The 16752-nt window shown below is 39.9% G+C and overlaps 1 protein-coding gene across 2 annotated transcripts in view; it reads right to left on the bottom strand.

The window, feature by feature from the left end:
• The window catches only part of AKAP7 (A-kinase anchoring protein 7), a 91584-nt gene extending 75241 nt beyond the window's left edge, over positions 1 to 16343 (bottom strand). Inside the window, exons 1-5 of one of the 2 annotated variants that reach the window (XM_083830699.1) lie at positions 16123 to 16343; positions 13621 to 13776; positions 12507 to 12652; positions 7908 to 8044; positions 1789 to 1949 (exon numbers count right to left, since the gene is read on the bottom strand). In XM_083830699.1, the coding sequence (XP_083686825.1) occupies positions 1789 to 1949; positions 7908 to 8044; positions 12507 to 12652; positions 13621 to 13776; positions 16123 to 16279 (757 nt within the window). In that variant the 5' untranslated portion in view covers positions 16280 to 16343. The remainder of the gene's footprint in view (positions 1 to 1788; positions 1950 to 7907; positions 8045 to 12506; positions 12653 to 13620; positions 13777 to 16122) is intronic. The other variant, XM_083830698.1, reaches the window with a different exon arrangement.
• Between the last annotated feature and the right edge of the window lie 409 nt (positions 16344 to 16752).

Here is a 16752-nt window from a genome sequence, read left to right as displayed (position 1 = left end):
GCAGTGTTTAATGAAAACAGTAATATACAGCTGTCATTCTAACATAAGCAAAGGAAGTTCACCAATGAGTACCAGTAGTTATACTTTAGAAAACATAGGTTTGCTTGTTTACTGAATTTGACTGTACCATGAGTTCATCCACTGGGAAGGACCTTCAAACATAAAACAAAAGTTGAAATCTGACCTCATCTTTTACCAAATATTCTGATAAAAATCTGTCTAACTGGTCTAAAATGTATAGTAAATCACTTATAACAACTTCTTTATTTCCTGAAGCCAAAAGATGTTTGGCTGTCTGAGTCTAGCAACTTCAGTTGTTTTAGAGTTCTTAATAATTTACTATAAATCCTTAAAATCAAAAGTCGGTGACTAACAGAAACCATTCATCTCCTTTCTTAAGAGGTACTGAAAGGGAACTCAGCTTATGCATGAACTCTCACTGTTCATAAAACAGCGTACACACAGTATTCTGTCACCTTTAAAAGAAATCTAAAGACAAACTCAAAGACAAGGATGAGGAAGTGTATCTTCCAAATGACTGAAAAAATACTTGGTACATTAAATCCCTAAAATAATTATGGTATTATTTGACAACCAAAGCCTCTCTGGAACTCTAAGTACTGCTCAATTCCTACCATAATTAATATTAGAAATACTTCTCTATTAAACACTGCTTAAAATAAGAAGGCATCACCTAATCATAACATAAGCAATTTGGTAAGCTGGAAAGCTCTCTCACACACTCTTCTCTTCAAAATGTAAGTTAAAAAATACTAAACATTTTGGAAATGCACTTCAAAAATTAACCTAATGAACTGCTAGATAAAGCACTGTATTAATGAAGACTTTCTCCATTTTTTCTCTGTACTGGACTGCACAAGATGTAGCGTGACAACAGTAGTCTTTGCTGTTCTGCAAAATGCCTGATATGGGTTATTGCACTATTAAAAAATGGTGTGACCTCACATTCCACAGAACACAAAAGATGATTCATCAATACTGAAAAACTCTTTTAAAGAGTCTTTTCAAAGAATAGCTGGAATTGCTGGGATAGTTTTAAAGGACACTGGTGAATTACAGACAGTACTGTTTACTGATAATTTTTCTTTAATATCTGTAAACAACATAATTTAAGTACAGTCTTGTACACAGATAAAACTCCACTGTACCTTGGTTTGATCTACATACTGTCTACTGTTACTCAGCTGATATTTATACGCCTTTTAATTTATATATTTCTACTGACTTGAGAACTATATTTTGGATGCATTTTACCTGACTGGCAAATGAAGCAGCCTTAGCTCCACTGCTAAGACAGAACTGAGAGTTAGTGCACATGCAGGTGCACATATATCACAGAATCACAGAATGGTTTGGGTTGGAAGGGACCTTAAAGACCATCCAGTTCCGACCCCCCTTCCATGGGCAGGGACACGTTCCACTAGACGAGGTTGCCCAAAGCCCCATCCAGCCTGGCCTTGAGCACTTCCAGGGATGGGGCATCCACAGCTTCTCTGGGCAGCCTGTTCTCACACTTCGTACCACCCTCAGAGTAAAGGATTTCGTCCTAATGTCTAATTTAAATCTCCCCTTTTTTAGTTTAAAGACATTACTCCTTGTCCTATCATTACACCCCCTGACAAAGAGTCCCTCCCGATCTTTCCTGTAGGCCCCCTTTAGGCACTGGAAGGCCTCTGTAATGTCTCCCCTGGGCCTTTTCTTCTCTAGGCTGAGCAACCCCAACTCTCAGAGCCTGTTTTCACAATGTGTAAGAAATAACTTTTTTACCTGCTATTTCTGTAAGTATAGCTGTATGATCATTTTCTGTCAACTTCACAAATCCAACTTCATTTTTGAAATGATCAATTCCTTGAAAAGACAAGTCCACTGTTTTTCCTTTTAGGAGATCTTCTACAAAATCCTTGCTGTCTGAAAGAGCATCAACTGCTCTGTCAAGAAGAAAGAAAATATCTGTGTGAAAGTCAAATATATTAACGTTTACATTTCTATTAATCCTTCCATACAAAAGTCTCAGAAAGCTTTATTAGTATTAGTTTATTAGCTACTCGGGTACTTTTGCACTACTTCCTATCAATGCAGTCAGTACTACTCTCATCATTTTATAATGGGAAACTGGTTCATACGCCCTGTTGTAAAATCATGGAAACTACAAAGCAGACTTAGCAGCAGGTACAATTCCTTGAAAGAATTTCTCTCAATTCTCAAGGTGACTAGATAATAAGATGACAATATTTCTATTACTCTGTGCATATCATTTTAGTAAGATGCTAATTCAGAAGCATTTGGTTTTCCATTCTGAAAGCAGCCTACTTTTGTTCATCTCCTGACATCTCAGTGGGACACTCTAAGATTCTACTTCATTCAAACCTGCTACAGAATATTACTTAATACTGTAAACAGAGGTTAGTGACATTTTATATGTAATATATGTATAATGATAAAATTAGATGGAATTAGATGGAAATTACTATTAAGCTCATTGAGAGCTATCAGGAGGTACCATCTAAATTAATGCTTACTTCCTTTAAGAGAGAAGTTGCATGCACACACAATCTACATGTAACTTAAACTGTAGCAAGCCTGGTAACCTTTTAATAATCATTTTAATTAGCCCTATTAAGTACATGTACTTGTTTTGAAATGATTCATGAGGGAAAAAAATATATATATTCTTAGCGTCTTCTAAAAATCTCTCGCATGCTCCAAGTTTTCAGTTCTATTCAGTGAAACTAAATTTAAACTTTTCACTAAGCCAATGTTGACTTTATCAACGCTAGATGGCAGTAACAGATTTAAAACTCTCGAGGGTTTATTTTACTTTCTACAGTAACTGCATGAAAGCCATCACCATGATTTCTGAAGTATATCTATTTTTTAATCCTGTACATATACAAACAACTCTACTCACTTTTCCATTATGTTTAACAAAACAGAGTTTTGATGAGAACCATGCAGTTAATTGAAATCAAGACCACGTTAAGAAAGCATGTTGAGTACATGACAAAAAATCTTCGATTGATATCGTTCTCCTGTGGTTTTTCTTATGACTTTAATCTGCAAAGTGGAAGTATTTTAGCTCCTGTATGATCACTTTAAGCAACAATGCTATTACTTGTTCCTTGGCAAAGATATTTCTTTGCCAAAGAGCATTATCTCTGCCACCTTCATCACCTTAAGACGAGATTGTTCTGAGTGCCTTCCGTGTCTGCTATACTTCAAGACTTTTCAAAAACACCATCTAATACTGATTATACCTGTCAGATTATTTTACAGATTATTATTTCTGTATTTATTTACTGACATGAACCTGAAAATCATTCCAAAATAAGTACAGGTACTACAAATAAACAGTATCAAAGACTTTAGTGGGTTTTTAAGTAGTGAATCGTGCCCTAATACCCCTCTCTGGATTTTTTACATCTGAGAACTGGTACACAGACAGCCATAGAAAGCTCTGGTACCTAACTGAATAAAGATTTCTATTTCCATACTGTAGGGTGTGCTGCAGAACTCACTGACCAGCCCAACTCCAGTTGGTGAGGTTTATGAAAGGTCAACTCAAACAGAGCAGTGTGTTTTCAGTTTAGCACTGTTGTCACTGAAGATTTAGCTCTACTTTTTTTTTTTTTAATAATCTTTAAATACACTGAATTATTTTTTTAAAAAATTGTTGTCATCTCTATTGAGAATATTTTGTATTTTTCTTTTTCCATCAATTGCTTTATAACAACTTTTAGTTCAACAAGGCCAAGTGCCGGGTCCTGCACCTGGGCTGCAACAACCCCAAGCAGAGCTACAGGCTGGGAGATGAGTGGCTGGAAAGCTGCCTGGCCGAGAAGGACCTGGGAGTATTGGTTGATAGTCGGCTGAATATGAGCCAGCAGTGTGCCCAGGTGGCCAAGAAGGCCAACGGCATCCTGGCCTGTATAAGAAGCAGTGTGGCCAGCAGGTCGAGGGAAGTGATTGTGCCCCTGTACTCGGCTCTGGTGAGGCCGCACCTCGAGTACTGTGTTCAGTTTTGGGCCCCTCGCTACAGGAAGGACATGGACGTGCTCGAGCGAGTCCAGAGAAGGGCGACCAAGCTGGTGAGGGGTCTGGAGAACAAGTCTTACGAGGAGCGGCTGAGGGAGCTGGGCTTGTTCAGCCTGGAGAAGAGGAGGCTCAGGGGCGACCTCATCGCTCTCTACAGTTACCTGAAAGGAGGCTGTAGAGAGGTGGGGGTTGGTCTATTCTCCCACATGCCTGGTGACAGGACGAGGGGGAATGGGCTAAAGTTGCGACAGGGGAGTTTTAGGTTGGATGTTAGGAAGTACTTCTTTACCGAAAGGGTTATTAAGCATTGGAACGGGCTGCCCAGGGAGGTGGTGGAGTCACCATCCCTGGAGGTCTTTAAAAGACGTTTAGATGTAGAGCTTGGGGATATGGTTTAGTGGAGTACTTAGTGTTAGGTCGGAGGTTGGACTCGATGATCTTGAGGTCTCTTCCAACCTAGAAAAATCTGTGAATCTGTGAATCTGTGAACTGACAATTGCTTTGTAAGAATAAAGCACAAAGGACAAACGTTTCCGCTGAATTCAACAGCAGTGAACACAACAGTGGTATTTTCTTCTTATTCCATACCAAATAGTACTTACAATGCCAAACAGCAATTACACTCAGTGCAACTACCCCACAAACATAACAAAAGAGCTTACATGCATTTTGCTTCAAACTAGAAAAGGAAAAAATTTTTAAAAAGGCAGTATATTCTAAGTGTATACAAACAAGGGTCACAGAAGCAGTGCTTCTTGTTTTCTGTATTGTTCTAATGTAAACATTATAGCATTTGTTTGGTGTAGCTTCTCAGAAATTTCTGAACTGTTACTTTAGAATTCAATAGCTTTCATATTTATAATAAAAAGGTTAGATTCACAGTCTTTGACAAGTAACAAGCAAAAGGAACTTAACGCTGTAGTCTGTTAATGAAGGCACTTACTGCGAAGGCTGGTATCCCAATTTCTAATACCTGATCCCAAGTATGCTACGAATGCATTTGACATTAAAGTAAATGGATAAAAGACATGCTGTTAGCATGGACTACAACTGCTTTGCCTGAAGGGTGTGCTGTCATGACTCTTTTTTGCTTGTTTTCTTTATGTTATTTTAAACCTCACATTCTTGATTTCATGCAGTCTTATAAAAACAGATGTAATGTGTGCTCACAAAAGCTAGACTACAGCCTGTGAGTTAGAAAATTCCCATGCAAATTGCCAGGTCTGGATTCCCTTAGAAGGAGAAACCTAAAATGCAGATCTTCTATTTCCAAGGCAAAAGCTGTATGTACTAAAACATCATACAAAGAGCTTTGTGCTGAACTGAATATTATGTTTAGAACATTCTTATCATGCATTTGGACTTCAAATAGCATTCAACACATTTCATTTCTATACAGACAGAAGTACTGTCGTGCATATACAGTATAAAAACTGTAGATATCTACATAATGCATCCGAACTTTTGGATCTGTGAACTCTTAGAAGTCTAGTTGACTAGTTGCCCTTTGTTTGGGGAATTACTGTCACCTGACATTACACACAGGTTCTTTTGCCAGTCTGGATTTTGATTTAATTCCATTAATGTGGTATCAAAAATTGGTGATGCAAGGAAAGGAAAATTCAAGTTTTAACTCTTCAAGTTCTCACAGAATATTAAGCAGAAAACATCAGTTACGAGAAAAATAAGAATTCCATATAATAGAAATGCAACCTGAGGATAGCTGAGCTAGATACCTGTAGTAGGCACCTGGCCAGGAAAGGGGTGAATCCCCGGGGAAGCTGCTGCCGACTAGAGGACAGCTCCTGCATGCCTGGACTGTGGAGTTCTGCTGGGAGAGGCAGAGAAGAACTCCATAAGTAAGTGCCCAAGTGGCAGCTGGACAGAGAGCTGCAAAGGATGTAGCCAACGACACTGAACTTGGCAATATTCATTCTGTTACACAATTCACGACTCCAGTCATGAGGAGGCATACTTGCCTTTGAGGTATCCTCTCACACTCCCTTTTTCAAAAGTTCATACTTAAAACCCTTAAAAAAAAAAAAAAGTGCTCACACAGTTGGTGATTGTTCTCTCCGATTTTCAGGTGCTACCAAAGATCACTCATCAACCAGAGAAGGAAGCCTGGGTGCCAACTCCAGGAGACAAAAGGAACGTGGAGAGGAGAGGGAGCCCAGCAAATCTAGAATCCTTTGCTCTCCTTTTGATTCCCTGCTCCTGGCTGTCTCTGTCTCTCCCTTCAGAGCAGTGTTGGAGGAAGAAGCCGACAGATTTGTAACCTCACAAAAGAGGTGAGAGCATAGCTGCCTCAATGATTCAATATTGCAACATTCAAGGAAAGGTGTGAAAAAACAAGCAGGGCAATTGATTTAGATACATTGATATCTCATTATTTTTAGGTGTGATAAATGCTTTCAGCCAAAATACCTTCTACTAATTGTTTTCACATTCTACCTTGGATTCTGGCTTTCCTATGAGCGATCTGTACTTCAACAGCAAAACCTTCGGGGGGGGAAATGATTCAATGCACACACTTATTATACACATTATTTTGTAACTGTGTGACCATAACCCAAGCAATGTCTCACTGCACTTGTTCGTTATTTGATCTGGGTAATTCAGCATACGGACTGCATGTCTTCTAATACTGCAGAGAAAACCACTATGATATATAGATGACGGAAGCCCCCTGAAAGAACTCATCTTGGGGAGATGCAAAAGTAATGCTTTTCTTTCACAAAGTTACAATGTAAGGACTTTTGATTCATTACCAATTCTCTTCAAAATTGATACATAAGCAATGGAGGATTCCCAGATGTCTGTATAACGCCAGCAGGCCATTTATCAGCATTTTAATTAACACCGTTACAGGTACCCAAGTGTTTGTGATCTCTAATCCTGCAATTAGCATGTACACATATAGACATCAAATACGCAGGCTACTGGGCACCACATCGCAATAGAAACTGCCAGGAAAGTCTGTGTGAAGCAGGACTATGAAACATGAAGTATGTTTTCAAGTCAAACGTACAGCTAGACACACAAACTATTATTCTAAACATTCATAAATTATAACCGTATAGACTTAAAAGTCTGAATTTCTTCATGTTAACCATGGAACTTGTACTTTAACGTAGGCTTGTCGGAGAGCTATACAGCATGTGATAAACAGTAAAAGCCATCAAAGAACTGCATTTTTTATAAAGCAAATAGTCACACTCGACACTTATACATGATAACATCACATAACACATAGCCCTTTCCATGACGGTTAGGACTTCTATATAAGCAAAAACTCAGCTATTTCACTAAAGCAATATAAAAATTGTACTTTTGATAAGGCCTAATGAACACCACTCTTTTAATGTACTTAAATTTTGAGTAAAACAAATTCATTTAGAGGCATTAAAAACTAACTGCATGAGGCATTACCTTGCAGCTAAGGCTTATTTCATTGAGGTCTTTCAGTGACAGTGACTAATTTGGCCTATAATATCTGCTGAGCTACGGAATTCTGAAAGCTCCTCTGTTGATCTGTTCAACGTCCCCTACAACAAAACATTGTTTTGAAATAACTACTTTAGCAAACATAAGATTTGTGCATGCAAGTTCAGCACACAGTTATGAAAAATGTAAGGAAACAAAAAGAGTACTTTGTGCAGAGCTTATGACATACCGTAAGTTAGGAAAATAGCTGATATTAAGATTAGCAGCTTAAGAACAACGTGAGTTAAATGTTCAGTAGCCCTAGTAATTTAGGGATGACAAAAAACAAGCATCAGTTACCCCTCCTAGTCTTTTTACGAACTCCTCCAACAAAACTACTTTTACATATTTAACACCAAAATACCTACATGCCAATTTCTTCTTCACCGGATAAATGCATCACCAACATGGTGACATGCAATGAGCCGCAGCGAACCATTGCTTTGGAAAGCCTATGATCCTTTTGTATTATTGCATCTTGGACGGCCCGAATACCATCAGTAATCTGGAAAGACAGACAGGCACAGAAACAGCAGTTAGCAATTACAGCATCCCGTAATGCAAGCGAACAAGAAAGCACACAAACTGAAGTCAGATGTTTATGCAGAAACCATCCTAGCAGAAGGAAGTTTTATCCTCTGATAAAGCTGTGCTAATCGGCCTGAGTAAACTCATAGTGGGTACAAATGCAGGGATTAACAAATAGGAGGACATTTCCCATCACATCTTAACAGGAGTTAGGTTCCGTAAAATGACAAATTCCCGGAACAGATTAAAATCATCCAATTTTACACTTCCAGTAGTCCAGATCAGAGGCTTCTTTAGGGAGCTTCTCTACTGTCTGCTAAACACGTATACTGCTATGAGCAGACAAGTGTCTGAAAAGCTAAAGAGGTCTTTGCAGTATCAGGCACATATGAAACACGCAAATAGTAAGTTATTTGTGGAGATTTACAATTCTGATCATACTGTCCAAAAGATTGTATAATTTATATACTCTCTTCAAACGTTTTAATGAATCTCTGTAACACCTATACAGTTCTAACACCACCAGTCTTTTTCTTTAAAAGTGTTTGGTTCACATTTTTCTTCAATTAAAATTATTTGTACAGCTATACATGCATTATAAATTGCATCCAAATTGCTTACTGTGCTTGCAGTTATGATATTTGTACTACAGTACTTTTAAAAAACATCCATGAATGCTTGAATATGTTAGTGGAAATTAAATCAAATCCAATAACCTTGACCACATGACAAAATGAGTTATTTCTAAACGATGGTAAGCAAAGATATTACAGTCAAACCAGCTTTGGGGTATATAGTCTAAAAGAAGCATGTAGAAAACTTGAATCTGATTTTTATTTGAAACTCATTGGTGAATGCTTAACGAATATACTATATATATTAATTTTTACAACAAGCACAAGTAGCTGTTGGGCTAAAAAAAAAAAACTATAATTGAGTTACTCTGCTAATGATAATTAACACACAAATTTCCTGGAAAAGTACACTATAATGGGAGTGGTCAGCACTTCTGTGACCCACGTTCTTATCATGAGTTTTGCCATGCAGGAGATTTACCTAATATATCTAGTAGCACTTTATTTATTTAAGGTAAAGCACCATATAAATAAAAACAAGTTATAGCTGAAGAGGACCAACTCCAGGAAGGATGGGAAGGAGGAAAGAAAAGCCACTTGCCAGAAAAAAAGTAATATGGCACCTACAAAATCAGAAATGTCTTTGTAGTATGAGACACATGAAGAAAATTGCACCAGCACTCTGGTTATAACTCTTGTTGTAATAAGACCATTTCCTTCATAGTCAGAACTTATCATAGATACGTGATGCTTCTATTGTAGTCTAAGATGCAGGAGAAATTTAACCCATGTTTACACAAGAAACTGGTAAACACAATCCCTGATAGCTACAGTGTATTGACTGCATAATTATTTAAGTTTATAAACTAAAGCAAATGCAATTACCCTGGTAAAGGAAAAAAAAAATGAAATGCTCTATCATAACAATTGCAGTTTCGTTCCATTTTCAACTATTTTTGACTACTGTTTCTAAATTTAATTTGTACATGAGAGCTGGCAAAGGAAAAAAAATATATCTATGTGTAAGTATACACACCCTTCAGAATACATTAAACAGGTTTGGAGCTGTGTTATCACAGTGATAAAACCATATCCTAGCTCAGAAAAAGATCAGTATTACTCAGCATTCAGTTATTCAGCCAACACTCCACTTTCCCTCACCCATACAGTTTCCTTCAGTAGTACTTCCAAATCTCTTCCTACTCATTTCCTAAACTCCCCGCACTACCCCCAGGTCCCTCCTATAGCTCAGTTCTAGCTCAGGCAAGAAAGAACACATGCTGTGGCGGATCTTCAGTTATCGGGGGTTGACTGCCTAAAAAATATGCATATATTTATTCATCATCTGTCTGTCAGATCTCAAAGAACAGGTAATTGCCATACTCACACTGCAGCCTGTAACACAAGCACGTTCCTTCAAGGCTCTCATTTCACCAACAATTCCACAAAACACCGTAGGAAATTAGGACCTCTGACAAGCTAAAACCTAATGAATAACGCACCTTTGGAAGAAGATTAATTCCAAAGATGGACAGTTAGCAGGTCCAGAGACAAGCTGTTGTTGAACCCAGCAGAGAAGTATAAAATGAGCTGCCTTCTTGGTAACAGCAAAATAGAAAGACGACTGACCGTGTTCTCTGGCTGGAACAACAACATTCGATATGATCTATGTTGAGATTGTATAGAGAGAAGGGAAAAAAGAACTTTTCAAATCCATTTTTGTGAATTCAGGAATTTATTTTAAGTGTGTTTTCCCAGAACTTATGTGATCAAAATGTAATACAACAGCTAGAGCTTAGCTGTGCTGTCACGACTTCAGACCAATTCTGTTCTCTTCAATAAATCCAAGGTGCTTTTAACAGCTGAGAGCACTGAATTTTAATCAAGCTAGCTAGGACTCTTCCTGAATCTTTGTAATACCTAGTTATAGCCCATGCACGAATGAGAACTTTAAATTGCTTTAACTTGCTATTTACATTACCTTATGAAATTTTATGTTAAATTTCAACTGCTGTCATGCTGACAACAACTTCATTTAACCTGAGATTTCCTAACTTTCATTTCCAAAAAGAAACGTCTGAGGGCAGATCATACTCAACCATTCTCCACTCAGATTATTTTTAAAACTTCCCCCAAAATAAGAACTGAAATAGTGATTTCAAGGTAACCTCTCCCACTTCCTGGGATATGTTATTCCGAAGAGTAATAAAAAAATGGTTCTGCTTACTGCAAGATCGCTACTGGGAAGTGAATACTGTGAGCTTTAAAGATTTAACAGATTAATTGAAATTATAATCAAGACTGGAAGAACCCGAAAGACTAACCTACCAACTGATAACATTTAATTATTCTTACAGAACCAATAAAATGTTAAATATAAATCCCAAATTAACGGAATACCTCATTTTACTTTTGAAGATTTGAAACATAATTAAAATGAAAGCAAGGAAAATGTTTAATTTCCAGCAGGAACAGTTCATTAAATGTTCCAGGGATATTCCTTACTACAAAATGATTGTGTAAAGCTTAAAAGCATATATAAAATATGAAGGAAGAGTAGTAATGCCTAAAACACTTCACTGGAATAAAATTAGATCCTCACAAAGGGAAGACCTCTCCTTACTAACTGAAATGCTACTAGTAATTACCAGATCCCCTCTGGCTATCAAGAAGCCAGGTGTCTTAAGTCTACATTTTGGCTAATGTTGCCTATACAAATTCCAACGTGTATTTTGTACTTTCATAACAACTCTACATCTGAGGCAAGTATAAACAAAACTTTTTAGCAAAGTCTTGGAATTCCCAAATGCTCTGAGATTTAGAGTTGTTCCTTCACCTTTGTAAACAATACAGGGCATATAAAAATGAATGTTTAGTTAAGATTTTTTTCTACTCAGCCAGCAATTCAACATAACAATTGTGAGCAGCAATTCTCAATGAACAGATTAGGTAACCCTTACATTAATTGTTGCTGTTAAATCATGGAAGAGATGGGAAGAAAAGCCATTTCAGACCAAGATGGCATTAAAAATAGTTGTGTCAGGCTATCTGAGATCTATTCTGAAGAGGAAGAAGAGAGCCTCTGCAATCTCTTCTTCACACAATGTTTTTGAAGCATCAAAGACTGCATCATAACTTTCAAATCCAGATTACATCATTTTCATTTCAGATTCTCTCAATTTTCGACTTTCTCTGAAAACAGTACAGATGTAGAATGAGTTAAAAATCACCTGAAAGATATAGATTCTGATATTAAAATATAAATCTAAATTTGGAAATGGTGGTAAACTGTTGTTTTTAACTTTTTAAACATAACATACCTACTTTCCTTGCTGAAGACACAAAAGATGCCAAAGCTGTATCAGACACATCCCACAGCACATAAAAACATCATCTTTGTTCACTGTTAGGTTAAATGAAACAACATACGCCAACTATAGGAAAATACATGTTCTTTAAAAGTCCACCGCACTTCTTGAATCCATTTAAACAGCTTGTCACTAAAACAACAGCTTGTTTGAATTTTAAGTAAGATGATCTATTCTACGGGAAACCTTTTAAACTGCAAAATGCCTAGTTAAAACAACAACAGATCCAAATTTAGATTCCTACCTATAAGCAGAGCTAAAAATAATGCAGAGTTTTTCCTATTAAATGAAATGTCTCTCTTCCTTATTCTAAATGAATGACAAAATATACAATACTGGAAAAGTGCAGAGGGGAAATCTAAGCCAGCCTCAATCAAAACAGGATGAAATCCATAAAACTGAATAAAAAGACAAACATAAACCTCTCTTCTTACAAACACATATAGCTGTCAAAGTAATTCTGGTTATACCAAATTACAATCATAAAGAACATCACCTCTGGATTAGTAATTGGAATAGAAATGAAATAATTTGGCTGATACTGTTTTTTCTTTTTCTTCTTTCTCTCACTGCCTTCTGGGATTTCCCTTCCAGTAGTCCTCTTTCTTTTCTTTTCTGTATTTACTTCAGAGGTTGCATGCACTGAAAAGAAAAAATTAATTAAAAAAATCAGCATATGGACAAATCGGAACAAAGATACACATAACGTCATGCCTACAGGAACTGCCTTCAGTCAACTGACTGAAGCATCTGATCTGCCCATGCACTGAACTGTCTGATTGGGATCCGACTCCAACCTGAATTAACAGTCACGCAGGTGGAGTACCATACTTGAAATAAAAGCGTCTACCTCCAAGCAGGGCTCATAAACTGCTAACACAGCTTCCAAGCTACTCCCATGTTTCATTTTGTCAACTCTCTGCAGCGGACTTGGCCTGCAACTGCCCACACATGAAAATGGACGTGACTTCAAAACAAGATCATACACAGGATTATTAAAGGAAAAGGTTGCAATAGACTAGGACTGGCCAACCTACAGTTCATGGAACAAACCCAGCCCAGAAGAAGATTTATTCCAAACAAGACCTACTGTCTGTCTCCTTTCCCAAAGACTCCTTCCCACAGGAAGAAAAGTGCATGCGCTCAGTTCTTCTCTGTACCATAAATCACTTTTCTCCCAGCTTATTTCCTCAAGACTTTGCAGACCCTCTCCCACCACATGGAGCGATACACATCCATAAGCTGACCAGAATGCAGTCATCCACTGTCCAATGTCAGGTGCGCTAATTCATAGCTACGTGCTGGTAACACACGTGTTGGAAAACAGCTCTTCCAACCATCAGCTGGAAGCCATCAATTGAAAAGTTCGCATGTAGTAATGCAAATAGACATACAAGCTGTCTTTATTCTGCAACTCATTCTTGCAACGGATCATAAAATAGTAAGTTTTTAATACACTCATGTACCTGCAGGACTGCCTACTAACAACGGATACACCGGACTTGATACTGCTTGCAGGAGCTCCACCACCCCACGCACACGGCCCACCTGTGCACTCCACCAGGCAGAACCAAGAACCACAAACACTCTTTCTGTTTAAATTTACTTACTAGCAAATTCTTCTTCGATATCTGTGTTGGCAAACGGCATTTCTGCCATCAGAGAGTCTACTGAATCAGCAGATGGACGTGGCTTTTTTCTCTGTTGTGTCGTTTTTTTAATCTCGGCAAAAATTTTCTTCTTTTGCTGTACATTTTCCAGCCCATCTGTAATATATTTTAAGACACTGGGTCTGAGTTTTCAATATAAACAGCCAAGTGGCATTATACACAAGCAATATACAATTTATAAATTCCTCTATTTACCAGCATTTCCTTGTCAACATATCAGCAAAAGGACTTCAACACTCGATGTGAAATAGCATAAAAAGCGAATTTAGCTTTCTATGTTTAGTAACTTGTTCTTGTTCAGTTCTAAGTAAATGCAATTAATTACGTGCAAAGAGGACAGTTATGGCCAAGTATAAAACAGTAAGCCTTTACATATCATGTAAAGTTCACTCTAGATAACAGCAGTGGCATATGAAATTCAATGCAGACAAACACTGGCAAATGACTTGCAGTGTAAACACACCGAAAATGAGGCATGGAGGAGCACAACGGGAATCCTACAGTTCCAGATAAAACAAAGAATTCTCAGCTGACTACATCATGCAAGAATGAGATGATTATTCTATTCCTGCATCTCCCACACAGTATTAACATGTTATAGACGGCAACGATTTCAACCTGTTCTAGAAACTAATAGCATTTAAGATGGAATCAATACAAATCTAAATTCACCGTGCATGTATAAACATGAATCTCAGAAAAATACCACAATGACAGAACAAACTCTACTAACAAGTTTTCAAAAAGGCCTTTTTTCCCCAAGAGTACTAATTATGCAGAGTCATTTCCCTATATTTGCTTCATATTTCTGCATCAGTAAACGCTAATAGCTGTGTACTAAGCTATACCTCAAGAAATAAAAAATCAAAATCTCCTCTAGCAACAGAAAATGTGCACGTAACCAAACATCCAGCAATATTCTTCTGGGACAACTCCACAATGGGATTACTGTAGTGGCAGAAGCCTTATGTCAGAATTGCAGTTTATCCCAGGACAGCTCATTACTACAGACAACACACTTTCAAAGCTCCTCTTGTGACCAGTGCAGATAGTCCAAATCTGGCCCAAGGGGGAAATTTGGCAGTGAAAGTGCATATTATTTTCTTGTGCCATGCAAAGCTGCACTATCCGTGTAAAATCAATGGTACAGACCCAGCCTGGGCTATTAGCACCCTACAAAGTGTTTTTGTGTGTGTGTGTGTTTATCACTTTATGCTAGGGATGATAAGTAAAAGAACAAGCTGGTTCAATGCTAATTCACTCCAGCCTAAAGTAGGGAGGCATAAATCACTCTGTGGTTGTGATCTGACACCTAACTTTGTGCCAGAGGCTAACTAAAAAGCAGCAAACTATTTAGTCTGGTTGCTTGTTCCCCCTGTAGACACTAAAAACTATGTGCAACAAAGAGATGCTAAAGCAATAATAAATTTATTACTTAACATATACATTAAAGCTTACGCAACAGATTGTTGCTGGTGAACTACCAGCACACAGAAAACAATGTTTTCTCCTTCAAAGAGATCACCAAGTAAGGGGCAAAAAAAAAAAAATCCATGAAACTGGCAACCAGGTAGGTCGGTCTGGGGCACAGAAGTTACCAACGAGATCCCGAAATGCGGAACCGTGCCCAGCCGAGAGCAAAAGGGATCTGTCATGGTAGCACCGGCTGCAGACCGGGGCTCGCATGAATCTGAGGGGTGTATACTGCAGACGTCCGCAGGAAAAGCCATACACCGGAGGCAGCCTGCACGTTTCTGCCGGCTCCCAGGGGCAGGTGGGCACGGCAGCGGCACAGCTTGCCGTCAGCAGCGCCCCTTCTCCGAGCGGCCGGCTCGTCCGAAGGGGCACTGCTGCTGAACACGCGCTGAGACCCGGGCAGAAAGCCTCATCCCACCCCTTTCCTGGCATAAAATACCGCAGGAAGCAGCAACAAAGTCCAAGGATTGTACCCTAGTCACTAACACAAGGTGAGGACAAAGCTTTTCAGGATTCCTGACATAATGCAGGTAACCTGAGACCTCAGTAACCCAAGAAGTAGGAGCTCCTTGATCACCAAGCTATTGTAGGATGAACTCTTTTTAACTGCACGTTTAATGGTATTGCCTGGGGTTTATATACGAGCAGGCATCTACGTTATCCCCATGCTTGTCTTTAAGTGCTTCCTGATCTCCACGAGCCATCTGTTCCAGCAGGAAATAAAAAATAACCATGAAAAAAAAAAAAAAAAGATACACCTAGCTCGGAAAGGGAAGCTCACCCAGCGGGGAGCCGTAAACCACGTTTTATTACTTGCCACCTGCCCGCCCGAGGCCGGGTGGATCAGGCCCGGGCGTCCCCTGGAGCCCACCCGGTCCCGTTACGCGGGCCGCAGCCCCGGGACGGCGCGGGGGTGCCGAGCCCGGCCCGGCCGCCTCCTCTCCCTCCCTCCGGCCGCTTCCTCACCGTGCTCCCGGGGGGGGGACCCAGCGGGGGGGGACCCGCCGCCCCCCGCTGCCGCCGCCGCCGGGCGCAGCGCCATGGGCCGCGGCGGGGCCAGGAGGGCGCGGGGGCGCAGCGCGGGGCGCAGCGCGGGGAGCAGGCGGCGCAGCAGCCGCTGCATGCCCGGCGGGGCCGGCGGGGCGCCCCGCTGCGGGACGGCCGGGGGACGGGGCCCGGCGCTCCCCCGGGACTACAGCCCCCGGCGTGCCCCGCGCGCGGAGCCCCGCGTGGGGCATGGCGGGAGGGGCGGGGGTGGGCCGCCCTGTCGGTGCTCCCCGCCCCGCCGCTGGCCCGCCCAGGGGCGGCGCTCATGGCGGCGCTGAGGGGAATGAGGGTTCCCTGCGCGGGTTTCGGTTGTGTGTTGTGCCCTGTGCTGTTCCTGCAGCTTGTACTCTGCGGTGTGCTGTTGTCCAGCTGCCCTGTACGCAGTGGAGGCATCCAGATAGCGTGTCCTGACACGAGATGTACATTTGTTGTTGTGTACATCTCGTACATGTCACATACATCTCATATATGTCACGTACATCTCATATATGTCATGTACATCCCATATATGTAATGTACATTCCATATATGTTATGTCCATTTGTTGTT

This window comes from Anser anser (genome assembly GCF_964211835.1).
Source record: "Anser anser genome assembly, chromosome: 3".
Lineage (NCBI taxonomy): Eukaryota > Metazoa > Chordata > Aves > Anseriformes > Anatidae > Anser > Anser anser.
Note: the sequence above shows the minus strand (reverse complement) of the source record. Positions and strands in the feature narration are given on the sequence as shown.